Source organism: Geotrypetes seraphini, chromosome 3 (assembly GCF_902459505.1).
Source record: "Geotrypetes seraphini chromosome 3, aGeoSer1.1, whole genome shotgun sequence".
NCBI classification, from domain to species: Eukaryota; Metazoa; Chordata; class Amphibia; order Gymnophiona; family Dermophiidae; genus Geotrypetes; species Geotrypetes seraphini.
Genome location: NC_047086.1, coordinates 208,409,370 through 208,430,587, shown reverse-complemented (window position 1 = coordinate 208,430,587; position 21,218 = coordinate 208,409,370). Strand labels below are relative to the sequence as shown.

At 47.3% G+C, this 21,218-nt stretch overlaps 1 protein-coding gene across 7 annotated transcripts in view; it reads right to left on the bottom strand.

The window, feature by feature from the left end:
• AGAP2 (ArfGAP with GTPase domain, ankyrin repeat and PH domain 2) overlaps positions 1–21,218 on the bottom strand; it is a 526,417-nt gene that overhangs the window by 88,273 nt on the left and 416,926 nt on the right. For all 7 annotated transcript variants that reach the window (XM_033938398.1, XM_033938399.1, XM_033938400.1 and 4 more), the window contains one exon: positions 3,348–3,491. In XM_033938398.1, coding sequence (XP_033794289.1) covers positions 3,348–3,491 — 144 coding nt within the window. The remainder of the gene's footprint in view (positions 1–3,347; positions 3,492–21,218) is intronic.

Sequence of the window (21,218 nt, the reverse complement as noted above, 5' to 3'; positions counted from 1 at the left end):
ATGTGGGGGGGAGGGGTATTTCCCACCTTTGCCCATGTGCAGACCAAGTGGGCAGTGCCTTAGATTCAATTTTGGACATATCTTCAGGTCCGGCATTATTACACTTCTTTACAACAGAAATGGGGGGACGCTTGGCTCTGTGGTCTGCTGGACACTCAATTTTTACAGGTGTCACCAGGTATCAAGTTCTGAAAGCTGCTTCTACCTTCCACCCTGTGGTAAAACAGTTTTTATTTAGCAGGTGGAGTTGGATATTCAGTATGACCAGAAGTCATTATAGATCTCTTTGATAATGTCCACTCCATGGGAGGCTCAACAGATCTTAAGAAGATACAATTTAAGATATCGGGTATATATTTCCTGGGTACAGGGGGCCCAAATGGGATTATGGGAGGGGGATCTTTGTTCCAAATGCAAATGGTCCCAGGATACCCTTATTCATCACTTCTTGGAGTGCCCTACTACAGAACTATGGTTGCAAGTTCTTCCCTTCATAGAACGGATAGTGAAGTGCCCTGTCCCATGGGATCAGAGGGGGTTGCTGAAGGCAGGGTTCTCATTCTCTCAGCGGAAGGTTATTTACATGGCTATCTTGGTAGTTAAGAAGCTTTTGTTGCAACATTGGGTAGCTTCCTATTCAAATTGGCTTAATAGGATTACGTAGGTGGCTCGATATGAGATAAAGAGGACCCCCCAATGCGAGGCGGGCAGAACATATGTGTTACGTAGCCCTCTGGAAAGATGTCTTGTTACTTTATCCGGGTGACCCCCCCTGCATAGAACTAGGCCTCTATGGTCTTCTTGGATTCTAGAGGGTTGTCCTGGACTGGACAGCTGGGTGGGTGGCTGAGTGAGTGAGGTTGTGTGTTGAGGTGTGTATGTTGTGTATAGGATGGTGAGTCTGAGGAGTGTTTCATAGGGATGAGTGTCTGAGGGATATAATACAGAAAATTGTTGGTTACAACGGGACTGTAGTTTGTTGAAGTTTGCCCTAGTTATGTACTAGATAATCTTTTGTTCATTTCTCTTATCATTGTATGATGCGGCTCACACTTTTATTGTTTGATGGTTGTATAGTCTGTGTTGGAATGGCTAATAAATATAATTTAAAAAAGAAAAGAAAATTAGCATGTGGCCATTAATTTAAAAAAAAAAATAAAAAAATAGAAAAATGGCCATTTTACCCATATGGAAAAATGGCCTTAGTGCACAGGAATGGCCCGCGTAAGGATGTGCTGAGACCACTCTTACCACAGTTTGGTAAAAGGGCCTCTTTGAGAGTTATACTCCTAAATTGGCCTCTCTGAAATTTACTAGTGCCGAATGCTTAAATTTATACTCAAAATTTCACTAAATTCTTAAATTTAGGAGCACAAAAAGTGGGTGTGGTAATAGGAGCAGATTTAAAGCAGAGGAAAGATTAGGAGTTCAGCACTGATTTTCAGCACTAGGCCCATAGATTTAGGCAAATGAATAGCGGGTTTAAGATTATAACCATAATTTTAAGCTCCTAAATTTAAGAGTACCGTATTTCTGAATATTTGTAGCTAACATGTAATTGACTACTGGATTGTTACTGTATATACTCGAATATAAACCGGGATTTTTGGGTCAAAAAATTGTCCCAAAAATGAAGGTCCTGGTTTATATTTGAGCCAACGCCCCCTTCCAGAATTAATCAGGCTGCTGCCGCTGCCAGGCTCTGCCCCCCTCCTCCCTGCCCTATCCTCATACCTCTGCCGATCCCTGGAGGATCCCTGGAGGAGGTAGCACAAAGAATTTTTTCATCTGCTGAACGATCTTTTTTTCAAATGTTACATGGTTGTCAATTTGTAAGCAAGCTAATCATCCAGACGGGGTCTCCTGAAGTAGACACCGAAACGGGGCCACGTCGGGACCCTGACAAGTACCTTTTTTGAGCATTTACTATATGAATGCAAAAATTGTTTAGTGCTTACCTGAATGCAGAAATTCTGATTATCTTTTGAAAAACGTTTTGAATGCATATTGCATCATTAGCGAGACATATATACCTTACAATCATTCAAACCTTTGAGTTGGACTCGTTTGTTATGAAGCAATGATTGGAAAATAAACTCTTTTTCCTAAGAGGGGGTTACCTCCTCCTCTTTAGAGTTTTATACCTCTGAGCTGTATTTTAGCACAACGGGTCCTCCTCGTGGGTTGAGTTACCATTATAGAGTCGGTTTGTTTTTGTTTACACAGTATCTTTTCTGACTCTTAGTTTTGTTACATTGTCCCTGTTGATAGTGGATCCCTGGTGGAGGTGCAGCAGACAGGAGCAAGCTTTCCGAATTCCTGCCCTGCTGCTAACCATCTGCCGCAGATAGCGTTTCTTTGGCCGCTGAGCAGCATGAGCAGGAGCGCGATTTGGCACTGCTGCTCAGCGCTGAGCAGCTTCCTTACTGGCTCCTGTGAATTCTCGCAAGAACTCAAGGGAGCCAGTAAGGAAGCCACTCAGCGCCTAGCAGCAATGCCAAATTGTGCTCCTGATCGTGCCACTCAGCAGCTGAAGAAACTGGATCTGCACAGCAGGGCAAGAGTTCAAAAAGCTTGCTCCTGCCCGCTGCACCTCCACCAGGGATTGGCAGAGGTATGAGGATAGGGCAGGGAGGGGGGGACAGAGGGCAGAGCTTGGGAAGGAGGGTGCAGACTAGTCTGACAGGGGAAGGAAGGAAGGGTGCTGGGTGCAGAGCCTGACAGGAGGGAGGAAAGGAAGGGTGCTGGATACAGAGTCTGACAGGAGGGAGGAAAGTAAGGGTGGTGGGTGCAGTGCCTGACAAGAGAAGGAGGGAAGGGTGCTGGGTGCAGAGCCTAACGGGAGGGAGGGAAGGAAGGGTGCTGGCTGCAGAGCCTGACAGGGGAGGGAGGGAAGGGTGCTGGCTGCAGAGCCTGACAGGGGAGGGAGGGAAGGAAGGTTGCTGGGTGCAGTACCTGACAGGGAAGGGAGGAAAGGGAGCTGGGTGCAGTGCCTGGCAGAAAGGGAGCTGGGTGCAGTGCCTGACAGGGGAGGGAGGGAAGGGGGCTGGGTGCAGAGCCTGACAGGGCAGGGCACTTGAATATTAAGCCGCCCGACTTATATTCGAGTCAACCATTTTTCCTCCTTTTGGGGGGGAAAAAGGGGGTATTCGGATCAACTTATAGTTGAGTATATACGGTAATAGTAATTTCTCTTTTAGCATTTTTTTTGTCTAGTTATTTTACCATTATGAATCTGCACACAAAAAGTTAAGTTGCTGTGCTGATCAAAAACCAGTGCTTGTGGAAAATTATGACTAGAGCAAAAGTTGAAAAGTGCACTGAACGAAAGAAATTTGGATGCTTACCTTCTGCCTGACCCACGGACCCTTCAGTTTTGGAAGGTGTCATGACTTTCTTCCGGCGATGCTTCTTTTTGTCCACCATGGGGGATGCAGGAGGTTCTTTGCTACTGGAAGGACTGGGGGTTCCCTCTGCTGCTGGAGTACTCTCTAACAAAGTAACAAGTTATCTTAAGGTAGATATATCTTACTTTCAGACTGTGCTATAACATCTGCATCATAAGTCTTCATTTGCAGCTATGAGATGTTTCCCTCTTCCATCTAGCTCAGCCGTTCTAACAATAGTCCTGGGCTGAGAAGCCTTAAAGTGCTGCTCCTTAGAAATTAACATACGTTTCTCAATTCAATAGCCCAGTGGTATTCATGTCCAGTCCTTGAGGCCACAAATGGTTCAGGTTTTCAGGACAGCCTTAATGAATATACATGAGAAATATTTGTATACAATGGAGCCAGTGTACAGTATTCTATTTATTGTAACTGCTATAATATTGTTTTACAGAAAGTTGGATATCAAGTTTTATAAATTAAACCATTACTAATCAGTTGCATGTATTCTCCATGGACAGCAGGATAAGTCTTCTCAGATAAGCATAGCTCATGTATTGTAACACCATTATTGAAGCTTGTGTATCGAAACATCATTATAAAAGGTCATAAATCGTAGCTTGTGTATTGTAACACCATTATAGAAGCTCAAATTATAGCTCATGTATAGTTAACACCATTACTGAAGCTTATGTATTGTAACACCATCATAGAAATTCATGTAAACCACTTTGAATTGACTACCCAGTCATCAGTAGCGGTACAGAAGCTTTCAATAAACAATAAGTGTAGGAATGAGGCTTCACACAAGGCTCAGAGTGGGATGAGGCGGCCCTAATGGATGGTCTCTCACCCTTTTATTGAGTATCTTAACTCCCTTAATTACTTAGCTAATGCTTTGTAAGGTTACAATTTCATCATGCATTTACAGTAAGGATTATAACAAGGTAACTCAGTGTTCCCGCTAAGCTGCGCTGGCGTGCGCTGGCGCACAAAATATTAGGTCGCAGCGCACAAGTTTCTCGTCACAGCGCAGGACCGGCAAGATTGACTCATTTGAACTTCTGCAAGATCAGCATCGGAAGCGTGCGCTGGGCCGGAGAGATCTTGGGGAGCCTCCGACAGTGGCTTTCTCCCCTCTCTGCAGCTCTCCTTTACTTCCCAGCGCAGCGATTCACGAAGGCAGCCTCGGGGCTTTTGCTGAGTCGCGGCTGCCTCTGATGATGCAACTTCCTCTTTCCTCAGAGGCGGCGCGACACAACAAAGGACCCGAGGCTGTCTTCGTGAATCGCTGCGCTGGGAAGTAAGAAGAGCTGCTGGGAGGGGAGAAAACCACTATCAGTCTGGGAAGCTGCTGGGCAGGGGAAAAAAGGGACAGCTGCTACTGGAAAGGGAGAAGGAGAAGGAGAGATGCTTCTGGGAGGGGAGGAGGGAAAGGAATCTGGGAAGCTGCTGGGCCAGGAAAAAAAAGGGACAGCTGCTACTGGAGAGGGAGAAGGAGAAGGAGAGATGCATCTGGGAGGGGAGGAGGGAAAGGAATCTGGGAAGCTGCTGGGCCAGGAAAAAAAAGGACAGCTGCTACTGGAGAGGGAGAAGAAGGAGAGATGCTTCTGGGAGGGGAGGAGGGAAAGGAATCTGGGAAGCTGCTGGGCAAGGAAAAAAAGGGACAGCTGCTACTGGATAAGGAGAAGAAGGAGAGATGCTTCTGGGAGGGGAGGAGGGAAAGGAATCTGGGAAGCTGCTGGGCTAGGAAAAAAAGGGACAGCTGCTACTGGAGAGGGAGAAGGAGACGGAGAGATGCTTCTGGGAGGGGAGGAGGGAAAGGAATCTGGGAAGCTGCTGGGCAAGGAAAAAAAAGGGACAGCTGCTACTGGAGAGGGAGACGGAGAGATGCTGCTGGGAGGGGAGGAAGGGAAGAGAGTTACTGCTGGACAGGAGGCTGGGAGAAAGAAAGAAAGGGGGCAGGCAGGGAAACAGAAGGAAAGAAGAGAAACAGAAAAAAAGAAAGAAAGGTCAGGGAGAGAGGAAGAAAAAGTTGGGGGAGGGAATGAGGTGTGGAGGAGAGAAAGCATACAGGCTGATAGAAGGGAAGAAAGATTGGATGCACAGTCAGAAGAAGAAAGTGCAACCAGAAATCACCAGACAAGGTAGGAAAAATGATTTTATTTTAAATTTAGCAAAGTGGAGGCAGTATTACCACAGTTTTCAAAGGAATTTGCCCAAATAACTTAATAGTTAACTGGGTAAATTCCCAGAGATGAAAACTTCCCTTCACTTACTATGCACAGTTCTGAATTTATATCTGCTGTCTATATTTTACAATATGGTCCCCTTTTACTAAACCGCAATAGTGGTTTTTAGCGCAGGGAGCCTATGAGCGTCAAGAGCAGTGCTGGGCATTCAGCGCAGCTCCCTGCGCTAAAAACTGCTATTGTGGTTTAATAAAAAGGATGGAGGGTATATTTGTCTATTTTTGTATGCTATAAAAACCAAATACAGAGAGAGACTGAGAGCTGTTGACGAAGAGCTACGTGTGTGTCTTTCTTCCATTCCAGCCAGAATATCAGCTTTGTGTTCAGCCAAACAGGCCCAGGTTTCGCACTGAATAAAGTATTTTATAATTTTTATTTCATAATAAAGTAATTATAAAATACTTTCTTTGTGTTTATTTGATTCCTATTCAAGAGAATTACTTTATATATAGTCAATATAGGCAGAGAGTTAAATTTTTTAACATTTTCTAATGGTGGTGTGCCTCGTGATTTTTTTCATGAAACAAGTGTGCCTTTGCCCAAAAAAGGTTGAAAAACACTGGTCTAGAAATTGAAAGCATCAAACGTATTGTCTTCTGGACTGTTTTTAATTTACAGTTTACACATATGGATGTAACAGACATAACTACATTTGTTGTAAAACATTTATTAAGATATCATTTCATCCCTACAATTTCTGTGTTCTTAAAAATATTATTTAACGTTATTTAATTTAGCGTGTAGGCCTAAAATTCCTTTGAATACCTCGTCCTCATGTATCAGCAACTTTGACAACATATTTATTTGGCTCATAACTTGCTGGCGCCCGATATTTTTAGCTCACAGTGAAAAAAGTTTGCTCACAACACCCGCCCGCTTAGAGGGAACACTGCCAATGTTTACATATCTAATGTGATTCTCAAAGCTACTATCTCAAGAGACATATGAATACATCATAACGGTTACAATAAAGTGATTCCCTTGAGTACACTTTTAATATGTCTATAATCTTACTATAGCATGTGACAGTCCAAAGGTTATAATGCATGCTCCTTAAGCACCTCGTGATTAGCCTTATACTCAGGGCCTGCTTTTGCACATAGGCAAAGTCTGATTGTTGCCCATATAAGAAATAGTTAAACAAGATAAGGAATAAGATAAGGGTAGACTTGGGTCAGGTTAATATGTGACAAGGATCTTGTGACAAGAGAAGGGAGGGGGGAATGCCTCAGCATTCTGTCACAAGGTGCTAACATTTTCCTTGATTTTAGAATGTCAACGTGGCAGGAGGGGAGAGGGAATGAGAAAGGATTCATACTTCTTTCACAAGGCCTCAGAACCTTACACAGGGCCTTAGATCAGTGTGCTGACCTGGCCTATGTGCTGACCTTGCCCTGGTTCAGAACTCCATCCCAATGATCCATCTAGCCAAGTTTCCTGTTTCCACAGTGGCCAATCCAGGTTACAAGTACCTAGCAGAAACCCAGATAGTAGCAACATTCCATGCTAACAATACTAGGGTAAAAAGTGTCTTCCCTCATGTCTGTCTCAATAGCAGACTATAGACTTTCCTCCAGGAACTTGTCCAAAACTTTTTTAAACCCAGCTAAGTTAACTGCTGTTATCATATCCTCCAGCAACATGTTCTAGGGCTTAACTATTCTTTGAGTGAAAAAATATTTCCTCTATTTGTGTAAAGGTATTCCCATTTAACTTCATTGAGTATCTCCTAGTCTTTGTAATTAAAAAAAAATGTAAAATATTGATTCACATTTACCCGTTCTATACCACTGGGATGACAACTGGTGATATGTTTTAAAAATATTTGGTTGAAAATTTGAAATTTACTCCTGAAGCTATGCTTCCATTGAATAGAAGTTACTAGATTTCTTCAACGATTTTTCACTCCATCAAAAATTACAAAGACTAAGGGACACTCGATGAAGTTACAGGGGAAATACTTTTAAAACCAATAGGAGGAAATATTTTTTCATTCGAAGAATAGTTAAGCTCTGGAATGCATTGCCAGAGGTTGTGATAAGAGTGGATAGCGTAGCTGGTTTTAAGAAGGGTTTGGACAATTTCCTAGAGGAAAAGTCCATACTCTGTTATTGAGAAACACATGGGCCAAGCCACTGCTTGCCCTGGATCAGTAGCATGGAATGTTGCTACTCTTTGGGTTTTGGCCAGGTACTAATGACCTTGGTTGGCCACCATGAGAACGGGCTCCAGCGCTTGATGGACCTTTGGTCTGACCAAACAAGGCTATTCTTTTTTAATATTTAAATTTTTATTGGATTTTTAATCAAAGAAACATCACAAAACACAACAATATGGAACACAGTAAAGCAAATTCCAAACCAATGTCCAGTTAAAAACAAAAATGCAAGAACACCAGTAAACAGCAACACAGTACCATCCCCTCCCTCCAGAACATAAATTCCACATTAGGATCAAGGTCCCCCCACCCCTCATCTTAACAGCCAATTTCTGGGATAGAACAGTCCAGGTATGTATCGATTGCATATAATAACCTCTACGTTTTGCCACATACATTTCCATTTTCCCCAACAGTGCTAATTTCACTCTCCACTCACTCAAATCAGACACTCGGGTCTGTTTCCAATAGACAGCTATGAGACATTTAATCGATTCCAACCCCATTTGTAATAATCAGGTTTGTTAAGTGGTCTCACAAATATTAGACATCTCCGATAATCAGCTTTGAGGAGTAACAGGGACAGTTACCCCCAACAGTTGAGACAGTCTGCATCACTGCTGTCTAGCAAAGAACCAATACTAGACAGTCCCACCATATATGAAGAAAGGTGCCCACCACCCCGTGACAGCGCCAGCATCTGTCTGAGTACTGTGGGTACATCTTATGAAGTCTCTCCGGGGTATAATACCAACGGCTCAACACCTTATAGGCGTTCTCCTGTATCAAAGCAGGGGTAGACGCTCTACCCACCTCAGCACAAATAATGTCCCACTCTCTAGTTGTAAATATGCATTGCAAGTCCCACTCCCAATGTCATTGAAAGACAAACTGCAGTACTACCTGCCCCCTTAAAATACTTATATAGAAGTGAAAGGGGCCTGGGCACCTTCTGTAAAGTCCCCCATAATTGTTCTAAGTGTTCAATCTCAATGGGAGATGTTGTATCCCATCCCGGAGCTCTCATATAATGTTGCGCTTGAAGAAAACCCAAAAAATCACCTGCCTGTACTCCAGGCATGCTTTGCAGGACCTCAAAACTTATTAGTTTCCCCGACTGCAAAAAATCACGGAATTGGGTCAAGCCCATCTTTCAAAAACTGGGTTGGATTTACCTACTAAAAAGTGTGGTTCATCCCTTAAAGTAGCTAAAGTGGAAGTCGCTAACCCATTATTGCAGACCCATTTCATTCTATCCCACATCTTGATCAGATGTAATATATAAGAGTTATCAGTCTCCTGAGTCCACTGTTGCACAGTATAGGAAGACCAAAGCCTTTTAGATAGTCGGCCATGAGGCACAAAAAGCACAGTTACTTACCGTAACAGTTGTTATCCAAGGACAGCAGGCAGCTATTCTCACACATGGGTGATGCCATCCACGGAGCCCGGATGCGGACAGCCTTCCCACCCAGCACAGGGTGAGTATCCTCACTTCAGATAGCTAGCAGAGAAGCCAACCAGGGGAGGTGGGTGGGTTGTGAGAATAGCTGCCTGCTGTCCCTGGATAACAATTGTTACGGTAAGTAACTGTGCTTTATCCCAGGACAAGCAGGCAGCCTATTCTCACACATGGGTGACCTCTAAGCTAACCAGAATGAGATGGTGGGAGTGTTGGCAACTTAGGAGAATAAATTTTGTAACACTCTCTGGTCAAAATAGCCATCCCGTCTGGAGAAAACATCCAGACAATAGTGAGAGGTGAATGTATGAACCGAGGACCAGGTAGCAGCTTTGCAAATTTCCTCAATAGGTATAGATCTGAGGAAAGCCACTGAAGCTGCCATTGCTCTGACTTTATGGGCTGTGACTCGACTCTGTAGTTGTAATCCAGCCTGGGCATAGCAGAAAGAGATACAAGCAGCCATCCAGTTAGAGATGCTACGCTTAGAAATTGGATGTCCCAACTTGTTTGGATCGAAGAAGACAAAAAGTTGAGGAGCAGATCTGTGTGGTTTGGTGTGTTCCAAGTAGAAGGCCAAAGCATGCTTACAGTCCAAAGTATGAAGAGCTGATTCTCCAGGATGAGAATGAGGTCTTGGAAAAAAAACACTGGAAGTACAATAGATTGGTTAAGATGAAATTCTGAAACCACTTTAGGTAGAAATTTAGGATAAGTACGAAGGACCACCTTGTCATGATGGAACACAGTGAAAAGTGGATCAGCAACTAAAGCTTCCAGCTCACTGACTCTTCGAGCAGATGTGAGGGCAATGATAAACACCACTTTCCAAGTGAGATACTTCAGATGAGCCGTAGACATTAGTTCAAATGGAGGCTTCATCAATTGAGCAAGAATAACATTGAGATCCCAAACCACTGGAGGCGGTTTGAGAGGAGGTTTGACATTGAAAAGTCCTTTCATGAATCTGGAAACCACCGGATGAGCAGAGGGGGTTTCCCTTCAATAGGTTGATGGAAAGCAAAAATTGCAATGAGATAAACTCGGATCGATGTAGACTTGAGGCCAGAGGTGGTAAATGCAAAAGATAATCCAGAACAGAAGGAGGAATCTTGAGGCTCCTTATCATGAGAAATGCACCACGTAGAAAATCTAGTCCATTTTTGGTGGTAGCATTATCTAGTGGCAGGCTTCCTAGAAGCTTCTAAAATGTCTCTTACAGGTTGAGAAAACTGAAAAGGAGTTATGTTGAGAGGTACCAAGCTGTCAGGTGTAGAGACTGCAGGTTGGGATGAAGCAGAGATCCCTGACTCTGTGTAAGCAGAGATGGAAAAACTGGTAGAAGATATGGCTCCCTGCTGCTGAGCTGAAGTAGAAGGGAGTATCAAGGTTGCCTCGCCACCAAGGAGCAATCAGAATCATGGTGGCATGATCGTTCTTCAACTTGACAAGAGTCTTGAGAATGAGAAGGAATGGAGGGAATGCAAACAGGAAGAGATTCGTCCATTCCAGTAAGAAAGCATCTGCCTCGAGGCGATGAGGGGAATATATCCTGGAGCAGAACTGGGGCAGTTTGTGGTTGTGGGGAGCTGCAAAGAGATCTATCTGAGGCATTCCCCACTGCGAAACAATGTGATAAAGAGGCGAGGAATTGAGTGTCCATTCGTGAGGTTGCAGAAGACGACTCAAGTTGTCTGCCAAGCAATTTTCCGCCCCTTAGATGTAGACAGCTTTGAGGAAGGTGTTGTGGCGGATTGCCCAGTCCCAAACCTTCAGAGCTTCTTTACAATGGGAGGGAGATCACGTGCCCCCCTGTTTGTTGACATAGTATATGGCGACTTGGTTGTTCGTCTGAATAAGGACTACCTGGTCATGAAGATGTTGAAAAGCTTTGAGAGCGTTGAAAATCGCTCTGAATTCCAACAGATTGATGTGAGATTGACGATCTGTACTGGTCCACTGGCCTTGAGTACGGAGACCATAGAGATGAGCATCCCAAGCATAGATCAAGGAATCTGTTGTGAGGACCTTCTGATGGGGGGGGCGTTAGAAACAGCAAGCCTCTGGAGAGATTGGAAGATAGCATCCACTGTATGGAGTGTGAGGATTCCTGTCGAGGCACTTGCAAAGAATTTACTCCTTGCTTTGAGTGCATAGATGCCAGACCAGACACTCACAAAGACTCTGCTCCCTGCATAGAGTGTGATGTTTCAGCCCGAGGCATAGGAAGAGGCTCGACCTCACGGGAGTCTGCAGAATGCCCAGGCTGGATTAGAGAGCCAGCTTCGGTCCCATTTTAGTTAGGAACTGAATAAATTGCTGCTCTAACATGGGCTGGAAGGAAGCCGACAAGGATGGATTCATGTCTGAAACAGGACCACCTGCTACGGCTATAGGTTCCAAAGTGCCAGTGGAAATGTGCTTTGACTTGGAAGTCTTAGAAAGCTTGAGGACCACCATTGGAACTTTCTGCTGAGCTATCTGACCTGAGGATACAGGGGAAGATACAGCAGGTGTACTCGAGGTAAGAGCCATCGCAAACGAAGAAGGTCTGATGAGGCTCGAGGTCGGAGTCGTGGAGGCAGGAGGACCCTTGGTAGAAGGTGGAACCGAGGCCGCTTTCGAAGTCGAGGAAAAACTGAGGAGTCCATCCCAAAAAGCTTCTCCACTAAAATCCAACAATGTTTAAGGACTCGAGGTTGAAGAGTAGCACAGTGCTCGCATGACTTCGGTTGATGGTCCGGCCCAAGGCACTTGAGGCACCAACAGTGTGGGTCTGTGAGGGAAATCGCCCGCTGGCACTGGCTACACTTGTTGAAGCCTGTTGCTGGCCGGGACATAGGAGGAAAAATAGCTCAATTTGCCGGTTCATTTAGCAGTGTTCGATCATCAGGGGATAGCTCAGGCATACACACCTTATACAAAAAGCGGGACACTGCCCCATCTCCCTTGTCCCCTCCAGCACTGTAAAGGCTCCTATATTAATCCAAAAAGGAGCGACCAATAGCTTTATCCGTAACCTTTAGATTACTGCTCTCATCCCGGATTGCTGTGATAGAGCTCCAGGCATTAGGCATTGCTCAATTTTGATATAGCGAACCAGCTGAGCACTACACTTATTACTATGCTCATAAAGACAAGAATTAAATCTCTCACGCACATGATTGTACTCTTCCATTTAAAGTTGACTTAACTCTCCCCTTACCATGCATAACTGATCCATGGTCTGAGAGTCCGGGGATCGCTTATGAGCCAATTCAAGAGATATTAAATGTTCTCTGAGTTGTAACTGAGTTCTAGCTCTGCGGTGCATAAATAGGGCTCCCCATTTAATAAAGACTCCCTGAAGCACTGACTTCAACGCATCCCACAAGACCCCATCAGAAACTTCCCCGGTATCATTAAACTCCAAATAATTGGCTATACTTTGAATGATTTCCGCCTCCACTTCGGGTGCATTAAGCAGGGAGTTGTTAAGTCTCCGGAATCTTATTCCACCTCCCGACACCACTCCCGCGCAATCCACTGAGACCGGGGAGTGATCCGAAACTTGAATACCCCCAATCTCAGCCTAACGTATCTTAGCCCACTGATTCTTATGGACCCACATCCCATCTATCCGTGTGTAAGTTTGTTGTGCATGAGAGTAATGTGGGATCCGGAAGGTTCGCCCCCCACATTTCGCCCCCAGCAATTCGCCCCTCACATTTCGCCCCCCACATTTCGCCCCCACACATTTCGCCCCCGCACATTTCGCCCCCCGGATGTTTCGCCCCCACACATTTCGCCCCCGCACATTTCGCCCCTGAGTGTCAGACTATTCCTCTCGCAGGCGATTTCTTTGCTGACACGACGGCGCTCTCGATGAGGGAGAGGACGGTGGGGGCGGCCCGCCCGGAACTTGCGTGCGGGTCCGCCCGCCTTAGAGCGCTGCGCCTTCTTGCCGATCGGCTTTCTGCCCTCGGCGTTTTTTAAACTTGTTGCCGGCTCTCCCCGCGTGGAGCTGGTGCAGGAGGGGGGGTGCGGCTTGCAAGGAGTCGGGGCGTCGGCCGCGCCGGCTTTCAGGGCCGCCGACTCCCTCCTCCCTGGCCGCAGGTTGCTTTGCCGTTCGGGGTCGGCTAATCGTTGGGGGGGGCGGCACCTCTGCCCAGGCCGCGTGTGAGCCAGCGGCTCGCGGCACCGAACAACTCTCTTCCTGGCAACTATATGAGCGGGGCGGGTCGCCCCACACGTGCGGGCTGGTCCGCCTGCCCGGGAGCGTCGGATCAGATTCCTGCCCTTAGCCGGTAGTCTTCCCTCCTCTCATACCGCGGGCCGCGTTGGAGCCAGCGGCCCGCGGCGCAAAAACGCACCGTACCGGCGCTCCCCTCCTCCCGGCCGGGCCGCTTGGGGGCTCCTTCTCCCCCTCCGGCACCAATGGCCGACCGCACCAGACCGGCGCTTCCTTCCTCCCAGGCCACGAGCCGCGTAGGAGCCAGCGGCCCGCGGCAAAAAACGCATTAGACCGGCGCTCCCTTCCTCCCAGGCCGCGAGCCGCGTTAGGGCCAGCAGCTCGCGGCGCAGAACGCGCGTGCCGGCGCTCCCCCTGTAGCGGCTGGCGGCGCCGACCGCAGCGGACCGGCGCTCCCCTACTGCCGGGCCGCGGGCCGCGTTGGGGTTGTCTGCTCGCGGTGGCGTTCGGGGTCGGCTGGTCGTTGGGGGGGGGCCGCGCCTCTGCGCGGGCCGCGTTTGGGCTGGCGGCTCGCGGCGCCGAGCGACTCTCTTCGCGCTGGGGGGCGGCGCCGGCGTTCGGGGGCGCATCAGCATACTCCCTGACTCCTTAAAAAAAAAAACCGCTACAAATTCAAAGTGCACAGCTGGCGGCCCTGCAGCTCCGGACTTCCCCACACCTGCTCTCTCCCCCCCCCCCCGATCACTATTATTTTAAATGTTATGGCAGCCACGGCGCTGTATCCATCGGAGGAGACTTCTAACCTCGGCCTGCCCCGGAACTCTTCCTGCAATAGCAACTTCATGGCCGAGGTTAGAAGTCTCCTCCGATGGATACAGCGCCGTGGCTGCCATAACATTTAAAATAATAGTGATCGGGGGGGGGGGGGGAGAGAGCAGGTGTGGGGAAGTCCGGAGCTGCAGGGCCGACATTAGAGGCAGTGAGAACAGCCAGCTGTGCACTTTGAATTTGTAGCCTGCCGTCGTGTCGGCAAAGAAATCGCCTGCGAGAGGAATAGTCTGACACTCAGGGGCGAAATGTGCGGGGGCGAAATGTGTGGGGGCGAAACATCCGGGGGGCGAAATGTGCGGGGGCGAAATGTGTGGGGGCGAAACATCCGGGGGGCGAAATGTGCGGGGGCGAAATGTGAGGGGCGAATTGCTGGGGGCGAAATGTGGGGGGCGAAACTTCCGTGAACCGAGTAATGTGTATAGTTGCGCTGAGTCCCATATAATAGGCGCCAACAATCTACCAGCCCCAATGTTTGCATGAATACCCGAAAAGCCTGTGTATGCACCCGGTTAGAGCCCCTACTACCCTTGGAAAGATCTAGCCACCCGTCCAGGATCACATTAAAATCCCCCCCCCCACCCTCAGGATCAGCACTCCCTGAATGACAACAGTTCATCCTGTAACTTACGATAGAACTCAGATTGATCTACATTGGGACCATATATGTTCACTATTGTCACTCTTTGCCCCTGTAAGCTCCCTCTTAACGCGAGACATCTCCCCTGAGCATCCTTATACACCTGATCAATGACCAATCCCAGACCTCGTTTCACCAAAACTGCAATCCCACCATTTTTTTTTTTTTTGGTAGTGTTCCATCCCTGATGTGCCCAAACTTGTTCAAAGGCAGGATTCTGCAAGAAAACAGCATCCCAGGGCCTCAGATGTGTCTCCTGTAACATGCATATATCCCAATGCATTCTCTTCAACTCCTGGAAAACAATACTCCTCTTCCCCGGGCTATTCATCCCATTAACATTCTATGACCCAATCCTAAGTAAATTCTGTTCTATTTCTGCCCCTGGTGTTCCTCCCCCAGAATCAATTTTTTCCCCTCAAACCTCCCCCTTCCCCCCACATGTGCTGATCTAGTAGTGTCCAGACCAGCCAACGGGAAAAGTTGAAGTCTCTCCCAAAAGGCAATGGATCCCCCAGTCTTCCCTTTTGTATAAAACACTCATCATGCATTCGAGCTCCCAACCATTCATATTTCTAAAATGCCGAACCCATCGTTCACCCTCCTGCTCTCACACATCCCAACCCCTTCCCAGGCCCCAGCCATCTTAGCATACCTCCCTATTCCCCCCTCCCTGGGCAATATCCTCCAGCACCCCCTATGCCATAAAACCACATAATCGCCCCAGCGTCATTCACTTACCCCATATACCATCCCCTATACTCCAGTCATCTTTCCCCATTAATATTCCTCCCAACAAACTACATGCTGCATATCAATGTCCCCACACACAAAAGTTTGCCTGGAGCAACTGAAGCATCGCAATCCACTCCACCAGAAGTAGCAAAGACTGTCACCCTGGGCCACCATCCAGCTATCAGGTCTCCATTGGAGCTAGCTTTTTAGTAGATCGGGTAACCGTGCGCCAGACCTCATCAGATCTGCCCAATTTTGTTGGTGTCACCCCAGCAGAAACAGCAGGCAGATTTCCACAACCCAGGTCTTCCAGCGCCAGCCAAGCGTCCCCCACAGCATCAACTTTGCGCAACTTGCCATTCCACTCGTAGCACTTGAGTCACTTCTCTGAATGCCCGCCGCTTCTGTAGCGTAGCCAAGGCCAAATCCTGGAACACTCCAACAGTAATCCCATTCCATTGAAACTGCGGTCGTCGCCTAGCTGCCTGGAGAATTTTTTTATTTAAACAAATAGTCCCCAAAATAAGCAATAATATCTTTCGGAATGTCTGGTCGGCCAGCTCCCAAACTGCGGTGGGCTCTCAAAATGATAATAGATGCGGAGTCTACTTGCTCATCTGGCCCCAGCAGTTGGCTACAGAAATCCTGCACCACCTCCTTGCAATCTATATGGCGGTCAGTCTCAGGGATCCCTATGAACCGCAGATTACTTCCGCGGGACCTGTTTTCCAGGTCCTCGATTTGTGCCTGGAGATCTGCAAGTTCCTTCACTTGCTGCTCCATCGCTGTCTTAGTTTCCTCCACCACCACTTCCAACCGGGATACGTGTTGTTCCGAGGCCTCGACCCGACCACCAAGATCTCCAACTTCCGCCCAGAGCTCCGCCATTGCAGTTTATACATCCTCTCGGATCCCTTTCATTTCTGCCTTTAAGTCTTGAAACCAAGTTTCCAAAGTCACTTGCAGGGCAGAAGTACCATCTGCAGGCAGGGCCGAGAGCGGAGATTGCTGAGGCTACCCCGGCGATTGCGCCATCTTTGATTTCGCAGCAGGTGACGCTGGCCCTTTCACAACCCGTTTGCCACTCGCAAGCTCGCTATAATGAAACTTCTCCAGCCGCCTACAACTCACCATACACTTATATCGAATTGCCCTTAATCGGGAGCAATACCACTCGCGGGAAGTCTATTAACTGCACTAGTTTGCAAGCCCCATCGGAGCTCCAAAACTACCCTGCCATTCAGTTGAGTGACATCACTTCCTGAGCAACAAGGCTATTCTTATGTTTTTAAATTGCCAGGGAAAATTCAGGGTTGTGAACATAAGAATTGCCGCTGCTGGGTCAGACCAGTGGTCCATCATGCCCAGCAGTCCGCTCATGCAGCGGCCCTCTGGTCAAAGACCAGTGCCCTAACTGAGACTAGCCCTACCAGCATAAGTCCTTGTTCAGCAGGAACTTGTCTAACTTTGTCTTGAATCCCTGGAGGGCATTTTCCCCTATGATAGACTCCAGAAGAGCGTTCCAGTTTTCCACCACTCTCTGGGTGAAGAACTTCCTTACGTTCGTATGGAATCTATCCCCTTTCAACTTTAGAGAGTGCCCTCTCATTTACCCTACCTTGGAGAGGGTGAACAACCTGTCCTTATCTTCTAAGTCTATCCCCTTCAGTACCTTGAATGTTTTGATCATGTCCCCTCTCAATCTCCTCTGTTCGAGGGAGAAGAGGCCCAGTTTCTCTAATCTTCGCTGTACGGCAGCTCCTCCAACCCCTTAACCATCTTAGTCACTCTTCTCTGGACTTTTTTTCGAGTAGTACCGTGTCCTTCTTCATGTACGGCGACCAGAGCAGTACGCAGTACTCCAGGTGAGGGCGCACCATGGCCCGGTATAGCGGCATGATAACCTTCTCCGATCTGTTTGTGATCCCCTTCTTTATTATTCCTAGCATTCTGTTCGCCCTTTTCGCCGCCGCCGCATATTGCGCTGATGGCTTCATCGACTTGTCAATCAGAACTCCCAAGTCCCTTTCCTGGGAGGCCTCTCCAAGTACTGCCCCGGACAGCCTGTATTTGTGCATGAGATTTTTGTTACTAACATGCATCACTTTACACTTGTCCACAGTGATAACCTCATCTGCCATGTCGCAACCCATTCCTCGAGCCTGATTATGTCACGTTGTAGAATAGATCTTTGCAATCCCCCTGCATCTTCACTACTCTGAATAACTTTGTATCGTCTGCAAATTTTATCACCTCGCTCGTCGTACCTATGTCCAGATCGTTTATGAAGATGTTGAAGAGCATGGGTCCAAGCACTTTGCTGGTGACGCTCTTCCAATCTGAGTATTGTCCATTTACCCCCGCTCTCTGTTTCCTATGCTCCAGCCAGTTTTTAATCCATGTGAGTATTTCACCCTCTATTCCATGGCTTGCAATTTTCCGAAAGTAGTCGTTCATGCGGAACCTTGTCGAACGCTTTCTGAAAGTCCAGATATACAATGTCGACTGGTTTGCCCTTGTCTATCTGTCTGTTTACTCCTTCGAAGAAGTGCAGCAAGTTTGTCAAACAAGATATGCCTTTGCTGAAACCGTGATGGCTGGTCCTCATCAGACCGTGTCCGTCAAGGTGATCAATGATGCAGTCCTTTATCAGCGCCTCTACCATCTTTCCCGGTACCAAGGTCAGACTCACCGGTCTGTAGTTTCCCGGTCTCCCCTTGAACCTTTTTTGAAGATCGGTGTAACATTCGCCACCTTCCAGTCTTCCGGAATCTTTTTCATTTTGATCGACAGATTGGCTATTAGTTGAAGCAGTTCAGCTATGGTCCCTTTCAGTTCCTTGATGACCCTCGGATGGATGCCATCCGGTCCCGGGGATTTATCGCTCTTGAGCCTATCAATCTGCCTGCATACCTCTTCTAAACTGACCGTCAATCCTGTCAGTTTCCCGTTTTCACTTCCAGCATATAGCTTGATGGGTATGCTGTGTTCAAGGATATGGATTTGAATACTCTGTTAGTGCTTTTAGAAGTGTCTATTTTAAGATCTACTTGTTTCTTTTGTTTTTGAACAAGATCTCACTGCAACCTGAAAGCTCTCTTTTCTCAGTTCATGTTTAATGTTCAAAGAGTCTGGATTTATCCAGATGTTACTAAAATACACAAGAAAGAAGGAAAGTTTTCTTGGCTTTGAGACAGGAAACCAAAGATCTTGGAGTAATGTTTTGTTATCTATATAAATATTTAACATAGTAGATGACGGCAGATAAAGACACAAATGGTCCATCAAGTCTACCCAACCTGATTCAATTTAAATTTAGTGAGATATGGCTAGGCTAAGCATGTTTTCTTTGCTCTGGAACAACTTAACTTCTTCAAGTGTAGAAATGCTCTTATCCAATGGCGTACCAAGGGGGGGGCGGGGGAGGCCAGTGGGGAGTGGTCCGCCCCGGGTGCAGCCTTAGGGGGTGTGCACAGCCGGCCAGGTCTGGAAAATTCTACCAGGCCGATCAGCCTTCCTCTCCCCGACGTCAATTCTGCCGTCAGAGAGGAAGTTCGGGCCAGCCAATCGCTGCCTGGCTGGGCCAGAACTTGCTCTCCGACGGCAGAATTGATATCAGGGAGAGGAATGCTGGTCGGCCCGACGCAGAGAAGCAGAGAGAGCTTGGGGCGGCGGCGGCTTTGGGCCTGTTACCCGATGGCGGCGGCTTGGGGGCCTGTTCCCCGATGGTGGCAGCAGTGGCTTGGTGGAGGGCAGGGAGAAAGAAAGAAAGAGGGCCGGCAGGGAGACAGAAGGGAAACAGAAAAAAAGAAAGGGGGCATGAAGAGAGAAAAAAGAAAGGGAGGCAGGGAGAAAGAAAGGGCAGGGAGAGAGGAAGAAAAAGTTGGGGGAGGGAATGAGGTCTGGAGGAGAGGAAGCATACAGGCTGAAAGAAGGGAAGAAAGATTGGATGCACAGTCAGAAGAAAAAAGTGCAACCAGAGACTCATGAAATCACCAGACAACAAGGTAGGAAAAATGATTTTATTTTAAATTTAGTGATCAAAATGTGTCTGAATTTATATCTGCTGTCTATATTTTGCACTATGGCACCCCTTTTACTAACTCCTGCTATTATTCTCACAGCTCTGGTTGAATTTTCAACTTTACTCACAAATATTTCTTAAATTAAAGTGAAGTGCTCAGACCTTTTAACCAGTGCTTTAGTGATATCACTAAATTGAGGTTAACAAGGGGACCATCATCGCCTTCACTGTCCCCGGGCCACCCTATATCAAAGCAATCCATGTGCGTTGTATCAACTTATATACTTATCTTTGTCGGGTGGTTGATTGTATAATGTTGTTCCTCAATAGTGATATAGTGCATAAAACTTGTGTTGGTGAATTAAAATAAGCCATTGTAGTTTTACTAAACCACAATAGTGGTTTTTAGCGCAGCCTATGATCATCGAGAGCAGCCCTGAGCATTCAGCGCAGCTCCCTGCACTAAAAACTGCTATTGTGGTTTAGTAAAAAGAGATATTTGTCTATTTTTGTATGGTTGTTACTGAGGTGACAGTGCATAGAGTCATCTGCCTTGACCTCTTTGAAAAAACCCCGGAATATGAATGATAATTAACATTTTCTCAGCGTAGTGTGCTTTGTGTTTTTTAAAAAAATGTTATTGTTGGTAGATCATTTTGACTTGGTCATTTTAAAAGTAGCTTGCAAGCCCAAAAAGTGTGGGCACCCCTGAGCTAGAGCGTTGAAGCTGCGTGTGGCTGCCTTAAAGGTCATCTCTGACACAACCGGAAGTTGCATCAGAGACGACCTTTACGGCAGTCATATGCAACTACAATGCTCCGGCTGCTATAAGAAGGCAGTTTAGACATCGCCGGCCACAGGGCAGGGAAGTTTGTCGGACCAGGCCTGTTGTATGGGGGGGGAGGGAGAAAGCGCCACGAAGGTAAGGGGTAGGGAGGGAGAAAGGGAGGAAAGGTGGGGTGGAGATTAAAACAGGGTAAAATAGATGGGGAGAAGGATGCTGAAAGCACATGGGGAAGACAGAGGGGGAAGAAGGATGCTGAAAGTACATGGGGAAGACAGGGGGTGAGAAGGACGCTAAAAGGACATCAGGAAGACAGAGGGGGGGGAGAAGGACACTGAAAGGACATGGGGAAGACAGAGGGGGAGAAGGATGCTGAAAGCACATGGGGAAGACAGGGGGGAGAAGGACGCTGAAAGGACATCAGGAAGACAGAGGGGGGGAGAAGGACACTGAAAGGATATGGGGAAGACAGGGGGAGAAGGATGCTGAAAGCACATGGGGAAGACAGAGGGGGGGAGAAGGATGCTGAAAGCACATGGGGAAGACGGGGGAGAAGGACGCTGAAAGGACATGGGGAAGACAGGGGGGGAGAAGAACACTGAAAGGACATGAGGAAGACAAAGGGGGGATTAGGACGCTGAAAGCACATGGGGAAGACAGAGTGGGGAGAAGATGCTGAAGGGAAATGAGGAACTGAGAGTGGGAAGAAGATGCTGCAGGAAAATGGGGAAGAGAGAGTGGGGAGAAGACGCTGGAAGGAAATGGGGAAGAGAGAGTG